The sequence below is a fragment of the Callionymus lyra genome, chromosome 3, assembly GCF_982586985.1.
Source record: "Callionymus lyra chromosome 3, fCalLyr1.hap1.1, whole genome shotgun sequence".
NCBI classification, from domain to species: domain Eukaryota; kingdom Metazoa; phylum Chordata; class Actinopteri; order Syngnathiformes; family Callionymidae; genus Callionymus; species Callionymus lyra.
The window spans coordinates 24930497-24947991 of record NC_141820.1 but is presented as its reverse complement, the minus strand read 5'-3'; the positions used below and the strand labels follow the sequence as shown (position 1 = coordinate 24947991).

Genomic DNA, 17495 nt, shown 5'->3' with positions numbered 1-17495 from the left:
AACATCAAAGTGAACGTGCAATCAAAATAAAATATGTTGTATAAAGGTAGGAAGGATCAATAGCTACAGCTTGGAAAACTAGCATATCAACCCTGTGATCTTGTGGCTAAGACAACGACCTGAGGCTTCCTTTTTTCTTAGCCTAATTTCATTGTATTTGTGTTTATTGACCGTCATGTTAAATCAGTACGATGGTGGAGGTTTGCTCCGTCTCGGTGACGTTGGTTTTCTCTTGCTCCTCGCAGTCTTTATCGTGTGTTTGTGAGGAGGTGTGTGTGCGTACAGGTGGCAGCTGTACTCCATTAACATGCAATAATTCGTCAAGGGGCAGCTAAATGGCAAGGCCGTAAAATATGTGAGTGTTTGTTTGAGGAACCAAAATGCAATGGTGTAGCTGAATAATACCTGCGGGAGCACTGAAGGTGAAATTAAATGCATCTTAATAGCAAACGCTTGGATTTTTTTTCTAACTGTCTTCTCTCCATTTCAGGTGAAAAATGTCCTTGATCTCAAGAGAGTCTTAATCCTGATCTGGCACGACGCTGAACGGAGCCCTTTATCCTGCTCCACACCACGGCATAGCCATGACGTTCCTAGGCGGTACACGGACCTATATCTCTCTATGCTGCTTCCTCGCCGCTCTGATGCCTCCGGCGACGTCCCAGACCGTGGTGCAGGCGCACAGCTCCGGCGCCCAGGTGATCACGGCGTCCCTACAGGGCGAGGCGTACGACAGCTTTCGAGTCGAGAACAAAGAGTGGACATTCAACCATTTGACTGTGGACTACCGTAACGGTAACGTTTATCTGGGGGCCGTCAATCGCATCTACAAACTGTCCCCGGATTTAGAGGTCCAGGTGTCTCACGAAACCGGTCCCGATGAAGACAACCGTAAGTGCTACCCGCCCAGGATAGTCCAGCCCTGCAGCGAGCCGCTGACGCTGACCAACAACGTCAACAAGATGCTTCTGATGGACTATCGGGAAAACAGGCTGCTGGCGTGCGGTAGCCTGTACCAGGGCATCTGCAAGCTCCTTCGCTTGGATGACCTCTTCAAGCTCGGGGAGCCGTTCCACAAGAAGGAGCACTACCTCTCCGGGGTGGCTGAAAGCGGCTCCGTGTTCGGAGTCATCGTTTCTTACGGCAACGCCTCTCCGGACGTCCTTTTTGTAGCCACGGCTGTGGACGGCCAACCAGAGTACTTCCCTACCATCTCCAGTCGTAAGTTAGCAAGGAACTCGGAGGAGGACGGGATGTTTGCTTACGTCTTTCACGACGAGTTCGTAGCGTCCATGATCAAAATCCCATCGGACACCTTCACTATAATCCCAGACTTTGACATTTACTACATTTACGGCTTCGCCAGTGGTAACTTTGTCTACTTTTTAACACTGCAGCCCGAGATGGGCGGCGGGACGTCCACGGGATCCTCCTCTACAGGTTGGGAAAAGGTGTACACGTCGAAGATCGTCCGTCTCTGCAAGGCAGACACTGCCTTCAACTCCTACGTGGAGGTGCCCATCGGATGCGTCAAGGATAATGTGGAGTACCGACTACTGGAGGCGGCGTACCTCTCTAAAGCCGGCGCCAATTTGGCGAGATCGCTCGACGTGTCGCCCGACGACGACGTCCTCTTCACCGTGTTCTCGAAAGGCCAGAAGAGGCGTCAGGCGTCCCAGGACTCGGCGCTGTGTGTCTTCTCCCTTCGCAAAATCAATGAGAAAATCAAGGAGAGGCTGCAGTCCTGCTACAAGGGCGAGGGCACGCTGGACCTGGCCTGGCTCAAAGTCAAAGACATCCACTGCAGCAGTGCGGTGAGTACCAGACTTCAGTGACTTTGACTGTTACGACCTTCCCTTTTGTTTAGGAAGGGAAGGACACCGGCTCACTCGTCCATTAGAAAAATCCTGCTGAGAATCTGCCATGACGAGAATGATAGTAGTTAAAGTGATAGTTCACCCAAACTTCACTCATTTTCTACTCACCCTCATTCGACTCGTTTGGGATTATTTCCGTTTATCTTTGGAATCATAGGCAGAACTGTATGTCCATTTTTATGTAATGACTAAGGCTCTCTTTCCTTTGTACAAAAAGACAAACCTAAAAACATCCAAATACCTCTCAGTTGCACGTATTTAAACACCATATTGTATTGAAGCCTCAACAACAGTAATCGTTCCGGAAAAACGTATAAACAAGTCTGTATTTTAAGCTCGTTTGTAGCAATGTTTGAAATAATAACATGCAATACAGGCAGGAAGTACTCGCAAGCGCTTCCAGGGTAGACGGTAGACTGGACTCACTTGTCATCTAACTAGCTAACTTTTTTGAGTCAAAGAAACAGTACCTTTGTTATATACGGAACATGAAAACCTTATGTGGTATGTTGAACTGCAGGGTGAGTGTAAATGGAGATTAAAAGGAAAAATATATACTTATTTAGTGTACAAGGGGCTGTCCATGTTCCTGGTTAAACAAAAGTGTAGGATTTGTAATCATGTGACATTTTAAAAGTACATTATGTAATCCTTACACTTTAATTAACAGTTCAAAATACATTTTGACATGTTTTAAGAGTTCCAGATAAAAGGTAACCTTTAAGAGCGACAGACACCTTATTGTTTAAAAGATTTAAAGTTTCAGCTTTTATCAAGATTTTTTGTTTCAGTTGAGACATTCATCTACAGCTAAAAAGTTTACTTGAGTCAGCGTGGTTCAGTCATGGGTACTACAAGAGTTCTGCTTGTATTCAAAATGACCACCAAGAACTTTTCTGTGTCTGGACTAAGCTCGGTTTTCTGTTTTTGACCTTCTGTTTGTCTCCTGCCAAAGGCTGAAATCGGTCATATGTTATCAGGTTCATTTTCTTCATTGAATTCCAAGCAAGGGTTCAAACTAAATAAGAGTGCAGATATTACACAAATTACAGCATTTTAATAGTTTAACATTTCTGACCCACATTTAGCTTCCACGTTATTATTTGGAATCTGTCGCAATCGGTCCATGCAAGCACCTTAAAGGGGTAATAAAATATTTAAAACTGAATTACATGCATTTCTTAACTTTAAATAATGGTCCATGGCTTCATACCTCACCGTTACTTGAGCTATCATTTTATTTTAGTGTATGTTATGGTCTAAGAATGTCAGACGTTGCTCTTAATATTCATGTTTTGGTTGTGATTGATTAAAACCATATCTGTACATCTCTTGAATAATCCCCGGACGCTGCTTTGTGTCCGTCCTTCATCTCGTCCTGAAGTGAGGACAAGCATCCTCTTCTTCTAATCTCCTGCTCCTAAACAATGGCGTCCGCCGCCGAATTAGCATAATTCTCTTCCTGGGAAATTCAATACACAATCAGCCATTTGTTTCATTTGATTTCACACTTTGTGCGCATCGAAATAAGAGTAAATTAGGTGTTGCCTGTTTAAAAGATGTTAGGAATTACAGTGATTTTCTTTTATCTTGCCTATATCATTATCATGGTAATGAAAGACGGCGAGCTCGTGAAAAACAGCTGAATAATTTACTTTGCTGGCGTGAAAACAAACCCAATGAGCCACATCTGAGTTAATGGATGAAACCGTAGGATACCATCGCAATTAGAACAAAATCTGATTCATTCTCGCAAGAAGCATCGGTCATGGGTCGAGATCTACAAATGAGAATGTTTCCAGCGACAAATAAAAAATGATTGCCTCCCACCGGCCCGTTACTTTGACACGTTTGGAAGGATTCTGAAGTTGACCCCCTGAACCCCCCCTTTCACGCTCACGCGTCTGAAGTCACCGTGTTTATCTTTGAGTCCATTCCTGGCGCTGGAGCACCTTTGTCCGCATCATAGAGTCCGGATTAATCATGGCGGGCGGACAGGGGGGGGCGCCGGGGAGCGCGAGCCGGGGAGCACTCAGAGGTTAGCGCTGAGGAATGAGGCCATTTGGGCACGTGGCGCACTATCAACACTGTCAGTGCATAAATTAGACCCGGCTGGAGCGGTGACGACCGAGACCCTGCTGCCGCTGATGGATGGTTTGTGACGCACACGCATGCAGATACAAATGAACACGCCGGAATTAAAGTCGCGTGATTCAGACCCAACGTTCGCTCATCATTTCTGATCCGGGGAATATTTTTCTGAGCTGGATAAACATTTTCTTTTAATGAAGTTTTCTTATTAATGAAATGTCAAAACGGGGTTGAATTATTACTGATGACTGGATGAAACCAGTGGTTCTAAACTGGTGAAGCTTTGAGACTCGCCGTCATAAATGACAAGACTTTTAATTAACTTTATTCACTTTTGTATCAGAGGAGGTTTGTGTCCCACTTTTGGGATGAAAGTCTCTGGACTAGAACGCTGGTAACAAATTACTTCAATTCAACAATTTGTTTAAGGGACTAAAGGTCCGAGGTCAGAGCCAGAAGAAAAATATCCATTCGATTTTTGGGAAACTCTATATAGTATATATTCATAAATCGAAAGTAACAAGGTCAACATAGGGGGAAAAAAACAATGTAATTTTATGACCATATATCATAAAATTGTACTTATTTTTGTATTCTTTTTTTTAACTTTTATTGTTTACTTAAGTATGAATCTTAAAAAAAACGATAAATAAAATACGAACATCTCTAAATCTTCACTTTTATATCTTCAATTTGACCCAATAAAGACAGCAAAGGACCAAATGCGCCATCTGGTTAAGAACTTTTTTGACCCCAGGACCAGTTTTAAGGCGTTATTATCCACAAACCAGTCTTTAAAAACCGCAAAAATAAAAATGCATTACTAGCTAAAGCAGTCGCATTATTTTTCCCAAAAACATAGTCAACCTTAGATCAAATTTGTTAGTTACCATACTTATGTTTGGAATAAATAAATACTTAAATGTAAATGGTAAAATGAACTTCATCAGATGATTGTTCTCAAAATATAGAACCAAAATCCTCTTTACATCTCTGACATGTGACACACCTGACGGCTGAGACAGGCACTAACCAGGGCTAAACACTTTTCAATAGGTCATCGGTGACATTTGTAAGACCCACGCTCATGATTAGATTCCTTCACATGAGTGATCGCATGGAAAATTGAGAACCACTTAAGGGTTTATTAGCGTTCTGGGGATCTGTGCGAGAAGGTAGTGGATGGTGCAGGTGATGTGAGGAGAGTTATTATTGTAGAAAAGGATGAAGAGAATTCGTATTTTCTACTCCTCACTTTCTCTGCTTAGAGTCAGTAAAGTTGAATCTTTTTTTTCTATCAGAAAAGTACTTGAGCTGCAGGTCCAGAGCCAGATAAAAATCCATGACTCCTCTCTCTCTCGCTGATGTTCCCTGACCTTGAAATGTGCTCGGCTGGTCATCGTGGCTCAGATACAGCACGCGTCGCACATGTGGGAATTGAAGGTGCACGCTCACTCCCAGGGTCTTTGGCAAGTTGGCAGGAAAAGTGTCGGCTCGGCTGTTTCCGAGAGGCATCGCCGGTGTCGACCCGGAAGAGTTGACGCGCGGGAAAAAAGCTCAGCGATTACAATGTTTGGACAAAATCAAACAGTCGTAAATCAGTCGTTTTTCATTGACTTCTAGAATCCACAGCAGAGGGCAGTGAAAGAACACTCTGAGCCTCCAGCCGAAGCAATTACATTGATGGACAATTAAAACCGGAGTTAATGCATCAACACTTTTGATTTACCGACGCCCTTTTTTTTCTCAAACTATTGTTCAAATAAAAGCAGGGTTTTATTTGACACACACACACACAGATCTACAACAAATAAAAGTTCACTCATCCTAAATTGTTTCGCCATCATCCATCTTCTTAATGTGATTTCTCCCTCTGGCTCGTTCGGAGCGAGTTCCTGCATCTCTGCATCTGCCTGCTCATCCATCTTTCAGATGCATATCCGAACTTCTATCCCCCGCGCTTACACCGGCCGGGAGTTTCGGGAGGCAAAACGGCTGCGAGTTCACATGTTGGCGTCATGATCTGAGGGCCATGGAGAGTATTGTGTGTTTGTTTGCTGCAGAGCACCAGAGGTGTGACAGGAAGTCCACGTTATCTGACCGAGCATTCACACTGTACTTTTAGCTGAGGAAGAGAAAAAGACGCAGCCAGGAATAGCAAACAAAAAACAAACAATGTTGAATTTTTAATGGATCAGTAAAAGTGGAGTAGATCCATCTGTTTCCTCGAAACCATGACAAAGGTATATTATGCGGGGAAAATAAAAAATCTTCAGTCTCGCTCATCCTTCACTCCTGCGTCGCTTTTTAAGCTTTTTTTTTATTTTGTTTAGTCTTTGTGCATCTATTAGTGTTTTTCATCCCTCACTCTGTCTGAGTTTTCCTTCCAATTAAGAAGAAGACGAACAGCTTCTGGCCTCATTAAAGTAGCCCTCGGAACAGACCGAGGCTCTCACACACACATACATGTTCACACACACTCTGATTAAAAGCCTTCAAACCCAATGTTCCAATCCTAGCCACACACACACACACACACACACACACACACACACACACACACACACACACACATCCTCTTTCTGCCAGAACAAACACGTGACAATCATAACAACATTATCAACCGTGAGTCCGGACGTGACCAAGTTAAGGTGGAGCTGATGGAGAAGAGGAGGAGGACGTGACTGCATACGATGGTCAGCAACAAAGTTTATCATTCCTCTGCCACTGTCAAATTTTATTTTACTTCCCTAAACAAGATGATTAATAGAAGTAAAAAAAATTAACTGAAAATGTGACGGACATGTTTGTTGAAGGGGAGCAAACATGGAGAAAAGTAAAAAAAAAAAAAAACTTAAATATTTCAATTCACAACTGCTAAAATATTCATAGCGATTTAGTTTGACGTATTTTATATCATGCTAATATATGATTTGAACATCACCATGTCTTGTTTAGTCTTCCCTTTCAAAATTCAACAAAGTTTTTCTGGATAAAACGTACACAATATTTCCCAAAGACATGAAGTAGTTTCACTGTATTATGTAAATCATCTTTACCAAAAAAAAAAGAATATTCTAGTCATCTCTGGAACATACACTGTAGAAACATCATCCAATCCATTCAAAAGCATGTTAAAAATGAATCGATAAATATTTATCAACCAAATTTGTCTGTGCTCTGAAAGAGTCACAAATATGAGTGTATTATTAATGATTGATAACTTTGGAGGCGTTTGTTTTGGGGATCTGTCTGATCAGAGGTTTGACTTCTAAGCGCTTGAAGAACACTTTTAGGTCTATACAGGATGTTGAAAAAAAAAACTTGAATTTTTAGTGAAATATTAAGGGTGTTTTTATGGAATGATGAATTTGAGACGATCTATTTAACTGCTTCACGTATTTACTTTTATTGTCCAAACTTTGTTGATGAGATAATTGTCGTGTTTATAATCATGAAACGCTCACAGTGGGAGATTGAAAAAGGAAATTGTATTTGTTGGATTTTACATGAGATTAGAGATCCCTACTAATCTGATCATACCATTGTTTTTACTTTTATTCCAAAGAATTATAATGTATGTTTTCCTTTAAAAAAAAAGAAATGTTGCGATCCAAAAAACGTTTAACTGATCAAGCTGAATTAGTCAGTGAGGAATGCATCACGGATGAAACTAATCTAATGGAATAACTTGAGGTTCCTGCATCTATGATCCTCTGATGATCCTGAGCCGTAAGAGCTCATCCCACTTGCTATTGGGTTGAGCGGCGGGGGGTCTGCCCTGATTGGACGGCGTACGGGTCCGGAGCGATCCCGGCTGGATTAAAAAGCTAAGCCACTTGTCTTGTGCTAGCATTTGTTTTGGAAGGGGTCAGACGATGAAACGGAATATTTGGAGTGCACGTCGAAGATAATGAGGCTCCGTGAAGAGCATTAAAGCTCCGGCCGTGACGGTGTTGCGCTCGCGTCGGCTCAGCACTATCTTTAAGAGGTCTGCACCAAGACCCGGGAGTGGGAAGAGCGAGGGAGCACCAGAGGGGATAAATGGGAAAGGATGAGAATGAGGGGGATGCTTTCATTTTCCCCCCTGAAACGGCCACAGTCGGCTGAGCCACATAATGTGTGCTCAACACTGGAGGTCCTGCATCCATAGATCATTGTGAAGTGACATGTGACCTATATTTTCGCTGTGTCAGCAGTAAAAACAAAATAGTGGGATTGCAATAAATTATCCGACTCCTCTCTTCCCTCGTCCCTGATTCATTGCCGGCTGTCTCCGCTGCTCATTTCTCCTTTAACCTGTCCTTCCTTTTCGCCTATAAAAAAAAATGGAGGCCCTCATGCCATCCTTCGCTCGGAATCCTTTGTGTTCAATTTCCTCGCGGCTATTGGCTGATGTAATAAAACACAGAGTAAGTTCCTACTATCACTTTACAATTATTTCATATTTATAATGAAGGATTGATCATTAACTGATTTAAGTAGTAACAGTAAAGCCAAACGCCTCATACGCTTCATCATATTCTTTAAACTTAAGAAATTGATGTCACAACACAATCTTGAACTTGTAATCCAGCACGTTTGTGTTTTCTTGTTAAGACTATTGTAACAGTTTGTTTTCATGTCTTAACAAGAAGGAGCTGTCTCGTCTGCAGTTGATACAGAATTCTGACCCGCTCTAGTAGAAGAACTCACATTTTCCCGATCCTTAAAACTAGCTATTCATGGTCAGGCTCCTCCTTACGTCACTGATCTGATCCAGACTTACACCCCAGCTCGGGCTCTGAGGTCTGTGGATCAGAATCTCCTGATGGTTCCTCGCTTTACAAATAACTATAACTCACTTACTTAACTTTCATCTGACTGTCGTCTCATTATCTCAGTCTCTCTTTTCACCACTGTTAAGTACTACGCCATCTACTGCAGTGGCTCCGCAATTACACCCTATCCTAGCAAGTTACCCCGAGGTCAGAAACGTAAGCCGCTGACGCAGCGTTCACCTCCCCGTCTGCAGGTAGAGGTCCCAGACAATCCGCCAAAGTTTTCAGCCAAAGCGACAAGGTTACCCTCTCATCGGTGGCGACTCAAAAGCAAGGGCTAATTCTGTCTGCTAATGATCATTAATTACATGTCATTAGGGAACATGCCACGAGCGATTCTTCCACATTTGTCATGTGCCGTTGAGTTCACATTCTGAATCTCCCCCATTAATTAGATTATTCTACTTCGCCCGTTTCTTTGCGTCGTTCTCTTGCTCCGTCACGTTCGCCCATTAATGCCGAAATTTCACAGTCGGGCTCGTGACAGCGTCCTCGTGTAGTTCACGTGTCGGACCACACGCTTTTGTATTCAGAGGTTTAAATCCGTACAAAAAAAAAAACACATGCGTCCACTTCATTATGCCGTCTTGATTGTGAGTTCTTATCAGTCGCTGGCAGCAGCAGAGGAGGATGAGTCAGTCCTGACCACATCCTTGACAACGGAAAGGCTACTGGATTCATTAATAACATCCAGACTGAACCCCCCCCACCCACCTCCCCCTTTACTCCACACTTCACCCCACTTCATCCACATATCCGGCGTCCTGCTCGCTCTCTAATTAAATCTCCATACATGATACCGCTGGGTAAAGGTCAGAATCCATCACAATAGTATTATTCTGTGATTAAACAAGTGTGTGCAGCTTGCTTCGACAAGCTCGGTGAATCGCCCCCCCCAACCCCCACTTGTAGTTTGGAGTCCGACCACCTCTGATTATTACTTTCTTAACCATTGTGTTAAACAAGGGTTTAAGGTGTTTTGTTTTAAGAAAATATGGTATTTTTTCTGAAGTAACATCAGTCCGTGTCTCGTGACACGTCAAGACACTTGTATCAGTCAAGTTTATTTGAAAATAAACTAGTTAACTAGTGGAAAAACTCTTTTATTTGTAGGTCTGTCCGTGTATATAATGCCCACATTAAACGGGTCCACGGTGTAAAAAAGTTTGGGGGACCCCTAATGTTGGTATTAACCAAATAAGTCCAACTTATAGCCTGGTTAACCATCTCGCTATATGGTTACAAAGTAGATCAATTTTCATGTTGATATCTTGTCCTATAGAGATGCCAGTCTTCAAGATAAGACAAGAAACATAGATTATGGATGTCAATGATAATAAAATCGAGGTAGAAGTAAAAGGAATTTGATGGGGATTTGACTTTTTGTTAAAGAATTTGATGAATATAATATAAATATAAAGAACTTGATAAATATATATAAATATAAAAAGTTTGGCCAGCGAACAAGACTGCAAAATTGTCATTCTGAGTCTGTATCTGTATATTTTGGGGGATGCAACAAACGTTGTGTTTCCCCTTAAAAATGGAAAAAAAAACCCAAAGAAGTACAGAAAAGATATGAAGAAAAGGCTCTAGTTATGCCACAGATTATCAGTTAAAAACATACTAATATTATGCCCCCTACTGGTCACAAATTGACATTTACTTTACTACAATCTGATAAAGGAAAAGCTTTTCCCTTGAAGGAGAATTATCCTCACGATTAAAAGATGACTCAAACATTTAGAAACATTTTAAGATCCAACCGCTTGGATATCTTTGATCATATACTTTAAATACTCTCACTGGCATGTTTTGTCTCCTACTTGTTATCGTCTGAGAGAATAATCAAGAGAACATTTCTGGTATAAAGTTAGTTAAATTTCCTCTTCATTAATTAAGTGAATGTTGTATTTGGAGTCTCCTGCTTTCCCCAGTATTGTTCGACGATGACCTTATTTTGTCTCCGCGTACATCCATCCATTCGCCTTCAAGTGAGTCTTCGCCGTCAAACACATTTTGCTCGATCGGAATTGAAAGTTCACGCATCAGTCACTCGACGCCGAATCGCACTTAGTTGCGAACTAAATCTTGAACGTCGTCAATCATCCTGGCAAGTTTGCCATTTAGCACGAAGCCTGCCGCAAAATACCAGATACACAAGTGGCAGCGCTTTTTCACGCTCGCCCTCCAGTGTCAACTTATTGGTGACAGGAAGAAAAGGTCCCTCTCCATCATCACTAATGTCACGCACGCTGAACCTCAACAACAAATGGGCCACAGAAGCAGCGGGAATCTGGATGGAAGGAAGTCAGGAAGAAGCGTCTTCGGGGGTTGGTTCTGCAGACGGGTTGGAGTCGAGTGTCATTGTGGTTTCAGTGGTGTCATTAACTTTGTCAGCTCCAGCCAAGGTCAAGTTCTTAAGTATGAATGGGGGCCGACGGGAGTGCAAACCTAGACGTGGGCACGCCTCGGAGTGCCGGAGAGGGATCTCTTTCAGTTCCCCGGTAATCACACTGAGGGAACTTTCTTTTTAGTGGGCGCCCACTACCCTCTATTCCCCCGCTCTGTAGTGCTGATCCATCTGCATGGGCCAGAACTGAGCTCTCTTTGTGCCGGAGCTGGCAGCCGACGGAATCAGAGAGATGGATACGGCTGAGACTGACCTGATTCTGCTTCACTGTCTGGCGTCCGTCCAGCGACACACACTCCTCACTCTCTCCGTCTTTAGAGAGAAAGCCTGTCATTTTTTTTTTATGACGACTACAGCGCTACCCATCGGACTGCAACACTGCGGCCAAACGATCGCGATAGCTGTTGTTTTCATTGTGTAGATAAACATAGAGGGCTGAACAGGTATGAAATATGTCTCTTTTTATTGGTACAATACCCATCTCTACATTTTTATTCAAAATCCAATAAGATATTTGCAGCTTTTATTCATTTTAAAGCTAAAGTACATAATAAATACTCTACTCTACTAAACTTTCCTTCCCCAATTATTTCACCTCCGAAATACCTTCAATCTTTTCTACTGGTTCCTTTAATGCAACAAGGCTCTACTGGTTGTTAGACAACCACTCACAGTTATTCGTGAATTCATAATGGCTGTAATTGTGATCGTGGATTTACCCAAAACCGCCTCACCTGTACAAGAATTTGCCCTCACAAAGAAAATACAGGCTGACTTTAAACTTTTCTTTGACACTGAATCTCTTAAATCAGCAATATATTGTACGTCAAATAATTCAATGCTTTAATAAGACTTCAGTTCACGTTCCAGTTTTGAACACAAAAGGACAGGAAGGAAAAAAACACTGAACTATGGGACTTATTTTAATAATAAACATACAGAAGGTTTTGTAAAAACAGGTTAAAAGGGGAATGATATTTTGAAATGACGTTGAAAACTCCATCTTTTCTTAAGAAAGTAAAGGTTAAAGGTTTTTTTTATCCACAATTTGATTCAATTCCACACAATTATTAAACGTAAAATAGTAAAACCTTTGTCAAGGAGGTTTTTCCACCGTTATCGTGATATTAATATAAGTATGGAAGTATTTAAATGAAATCATCAGGCAGTTTTAATAATGGGGAAAAAGAACAGATGATTTGGTGATGGTTGGGATTAACGTCTAGACCCACAAATCTTGAAGGATTTATCACCAGCTGTAGTGGAGCGAGAACTGAAGCGCCAAAGCTCTCTTTCTTGGTAGCTTTTACTGTTTGTATCGGTGTATGTGAGTTCAGTGCTGCCACCTGTTGTCACAATGTATACATTACCATGGAAGATATTTCAAATGCTAAAAATGGTACGTAGTCACGGATATAAAATAAACAGTGGACAATAATAGTAATGGATTAAATAAATAAATACAATCAAATTAGGACGTAATCTGGATATGTATGTGTTTTTGGAAAGAGTGTGTACTTTCTCTAGCCAGCCTCTAGCGGACACTTGATGAACTGCGGCCTTCTGCACTTTGCATTCGCTTCACTTTTCCAAACCAAATGTTGCCCCTCATGTCATTAGCCTAAAAAAATATATATATATATCTTTATCTATTTCACAGACCAGTTGTTAAAGGTAATATTTTAAAGGGATAAATCTGCCTGTAATAAATAGCAACGTTCCCCCTCAGGCGATGCCGAGCTGAATTCAATTTAAGAAGTCGTATCAGAATGATATGGTATATGGGCCAGTGATAAGAAAAAACATGTTCGGCACATGTTAAAAAATAACCTCCCTCATCTTCATAGGCCTGAAGAGATGAAATATTAATCAGCGATTCTGGTAAAAAAAAATATCCCGGCTCTCCTGGAGCAGCCGTCGCTCCTGAGAGAAAACCTGCGAGTATCTTAACAAGCGATCGCTCTATTGTGGTTTCTGTAAACTGTTGAACTCTGGGATGATGAAGCTCTTTTAACGGCAACAGAGAGGAATTCCTGACAATCACACTGAATATTAATGCAGGCGGTGAAAAGCAGCTATCCTGCCAAAACACAGCGTCGATGGATGCCAGCCGAGATTAGTTCTGGATTCTCCACTCACCCGAGAGGATAAAGAATTGTCCAGATTATTAATCATCAGAGGAGATGGGGAGCAAGTTAGCATGAAGCCTGCGAGCCAGAGTGATATTTCACTGATTTTATAGAGTGTGACTTCTCATCTCAGAGACGAGGGCTTGGACGGAGGATGCGGTCCCGGCCTGTCAGCAGCTTCTTCTGGGGACGGAGCGGTAAACCGGAGGAAAAAATCTTTCACCTAAATATGCTTTTTGTTGCGCGAGCGTATTTGTCTTGAGCCGCCGTCCTCGTCGCGGTCGCACGCCGTTATTGATTTGAACTCCGCTCTCCATTGCTCTTTGTTGCTGCGCCTTCACCATTCTTCACCGGATGACGTGATCTTCCCCAAATCCAGGTCAAGTGACCGATCGTTCAACCCAGGATGTAACCTGCTGCGGCACAGACGAGAGGAGTTCCATTTGTCTAATGAGTGTAGACCTCGTATATTTCCTCGGTGGCAGCGTCCCAGATGATGGCTTCACTCCCAGAGCTTGGAAGAAGGTCTTGATGGACTGTTAACAATCTGGTCAGGCTGGGTGGTCTTGGTGGGGAGGGAACCAGACAACAATCCACCTGCACCCTTGAGCCAGCAATTCATGTACACAAGAACCAGGATTCAGTTATAAAAACACTATAAAGGTGTAATATCTGGGTCAAGGTGACCCGAAGGCCCGAAAACAAATGTATTTGAGGTATCCCTTGTGTTGCCTCTGGGTCAAGGTGAACAACCTGAACTTCTGGAAGCCAGGGAGGTCGTTCACCTTGACCCAGAGACAACGGAAGGGATACCTCAAACACATTTGTTTTCAGTCCTTTGGGTGACATTGACCCACAAGGGTTAAAGCGTAACTCCGACATCGTGACTAGATCTTTCAGTGCAAGGCTTCGCTCGCGAGACACTTTCTTCACTCCGATCACATCGAATCATTTCAAACGAGGCTAAAAATGTCTTAAAAATATCTTTTTTGCCACGTCGACACAACCGACCGAGAGGTTTTGTTTGTATTCGCGTGGAATCGCGGCTGACAGTGGAGCTTCAGGCCATGTTCTTTCTGTTGCAGCCTCTTTTGACATCTTCATGTCTTGCCTTTCTTCTCCACGCTCTGACATGTTGACTAAGCAGATGCACACGAGCCTCACGTGGTTCCCGTCCTCTCTTTGTTCTTTAATTAAAAAGACAACTCTTTTGTTCTCAAATGGGTCTGCACTAGTTTTAATTGCAGACCAGAATGACAATAGATTTTTATGAAATTTAACTGCAATAGTTGACTCCAGGTCGCCTACCTTGTTTGCTCCTCGCACCAGTTTATTGTACACATCATTTTTAATGGACCAGCCTCAGATAAAATCAGCCAGAATATTATTAATGACCTGCAAAATGATCCCATGTTTGACTCATTTTCTCTTGTTTACAGCATTTTTTTTTTTACAAACTTGACTTAAACAAGCTTTGTTTTCAATATAGTTTAGTTTTTACTAAATAGCAATAATCAATACAACATAATTGATTATTTACCATGTGCCCTCATGGGTACTGGGCCCTGGAAGAATGACTTTAACATCTTTACTTCGGGATTCTGTATGAGAGAAATCAGAAGTTGAACTATAACCTTGAAACAAGTCAAATATCCAGAAAATAAAATCTTCATTATTTAAATTGTAATTATATATTTTAGGTGCTAGGAGTTATGATTGTGTTAGCTCACTTGCATTAAACTCTTTGCATCCGAATTTAAGAAAATTACGTAAAACTGTATGACTTTAAAATAGCCTAAAAACCGATTAACGGATTCTTAGACATGTTTAGGAAATGTTAGTGATGTGACAAAATAATTCAGCTTCAGAATCAATGAACCTTTTAAAGGGATGTGTCACTCTTTGACAGGATATCAGCAGCGTTTTAATCCATCTGTGTGCACCGTACGAGTGAGATCCATAACGTTACTGCCACATGATCAGTGATTTGATCAGTGATCAGTGATGCTCAGAAATTTCCCTGAGAGTGTTATCTCAAAGGGATCAATAAAGTGCAGTCTAAGTCTAAGTCTAAGTCTAATTTAAATTATATTTAAAAAAAATGTTGGGGTGAAATCACATAATAAGTGTAAGGTTTTGTATTTGCTTTGTTTGGGTTGATGGAACTGGAAATAAAACATGATTAATTTGCAAGTAATAGGCTCAAACTTTAGGTAACTTTAGGGGTAACTTATCACCCACACATGCTATGAAATGACTTTATTCTCATCCGAACCTTCTTCTCTTCGCAGCTCCTGACCATTGACGACGACTTCTGCGGCCTGGACATGAACGCGCCGCTGGGCGTGTCGGAGATGGTGCACGGCGTGCCTATCCTCACCGAGGCGGTGGACAAAATGAGCTCGGTCATCGCCTACGTCTACAAGAACCACTCGCTGGTCTTCGTCGGCACCAAGAATGGATGGGTGAAGAAGGTAGGAACTTTATCAAAACTTCCTCTAAAGGCTGGATAAGGATGAGACGCCGGGAGAGAGTTCGACGGAGGGGAAGTTGGTCGAGAGGCAGATTGACTTTCAGGCAATTAGCTGAGTCGGCTGTATTTGTGTGTGTGTGTGTGTGGATGAAAGCCACGGATAGACAGAAGGAGGGAGAATTGTGGAGGCAATCTGAGTATGTTGTGAAGACAGGGGAGCAGGAGAGCCCCTGAGGGGGTTAATACCTTGGGCCAAACCTATCTGGTATCTCCTCCTGTGACTCACACATGCAACACTGACTGCAGTATCCACTGTACTCTCCCTTCACTTCACAGTGGAATAGAATCCAGCGCCGGGAGGCGGGGAAGGATTGTAGCAGACCTCAGCATGTTGGAGAAGTTGTGAGACAGTTTGAATCAGCATGTTGCAGAACTGATCCAAGTTTCTGATGTCTCTCCAGAGACGCAACGAGCAACCGATATTGTAAAGAACTTAAATTAAAAACACAATTTTCATCAGCTAAACAGAATAGACATACATTTGTCTTCTGTCGAGTATCGCCTAAGACCGTGAGAAAGCGGATTTGTCCGTCCAGGTCCACGTCAAAGCGGCTCAACCGCCGTTTGGCCTGTTGTGCTTTTCACTTAACGCACTCCGGAGCCCCTGATGCGACGTCTGCTTTTCAGGGCTAACAGGATTGAGGCTCTGTGAGAAAGCAACGGTGGTCTGTTTTACTCTCTGGCTGATACGGTGTGTGTCGCCAGGCCGTCACCTTGACTGAGACGAATTTGGAGGGTTGGGAGTCCAATGAGCTGGTGAGAGGTCCTGGCGGTCTCGCTGAGGAGGACATGGACCTCAGTGCTGCACACACAGGGAGATGATTTTTAGAGGAAAACATGAGGAATCATATAAAAAAACGATGTTATTTCACATCCAAATGGTAAAAACATGTATTCCTCTGCCGGTTCTTCTATTGAAGTCTGTGAGAGTGAGCGACTGACGGTCTCTGGGGTGTTCCCCACCTCTGACCTGATGTCAGCTGGGATTGACTTTAACCTCTCTGTGACCCACGTGGATGGTGAAGCAGAGAGCAGGATAACAAACACGATACCACCATGTTAAAGTGGATAACTAGACAAAAAGAAAAACAGTATTTTTGTTACTGTCTATGAATACAATTGGTTCCTTGTATGATACATTAGCTCCACATTTTTTTGGTTTATAGAACATTTAATGAGAGTTTATTTTATGTTTGTGAAGTTATATCTTAAGTTATATATTATAGACAAGTGTTTGACCGTCTTGCACAAATATCTTTTTTTAACAGATGCACTGAATTCAGTGTTATTTTTAATATACAACATAGTGTTCACATAAAATATATTTTATTTATCCTATACTGTAGTGTTATATATATATATAAAAAAAAGCTTGATTTAAAATACATTAATTCCACCATTTATAATACTTTATAAACATTGTTTTATGTTGCAAAACATGATTATAAAACATCATAAAAAATATATTATTATTATTAAAATGTTTTTATGACAAAAATAATACGGTATAAAGTGAAAGTGTCATAGATGGAAATTGAGCCAATCAGAAACAACCTCTGGATGGTAACAATCTGACCTTCATGTATTTCCTCAAAAGAGTTTCACTAATGAAAACCCTTTTACCGATTCATT

At 41.9% G+C, this 17495-nt stretch overlaps 1 protein-coding gene across 1 annotated transcript in view; it reads left to right on the top strand.

Moving 5' to 3' along the window:
• The first annotated feature begins 490 nt into the window (after window positions 1-490).
• The window catches only part of plxna4 (plexin A4), a 176363-nt gene continuing 159358 nt past the window's right edge, over window positions 491-17495 (top strand). The window contains exons 1-2 of the mRNA XM_087787263.1: window positions 491-1814; window positions 15622-15804. Of these exons, the coding sequence (XP_087643389.1) occupies window positions 585-1814; window positions 15622-15804 (1413 nt within the window). The 5' untranslated portion in view covers window positions 491-584. The remainder of the gene's footprint in view (window positions 1815-15621; window positions 15805-17495) is intronic.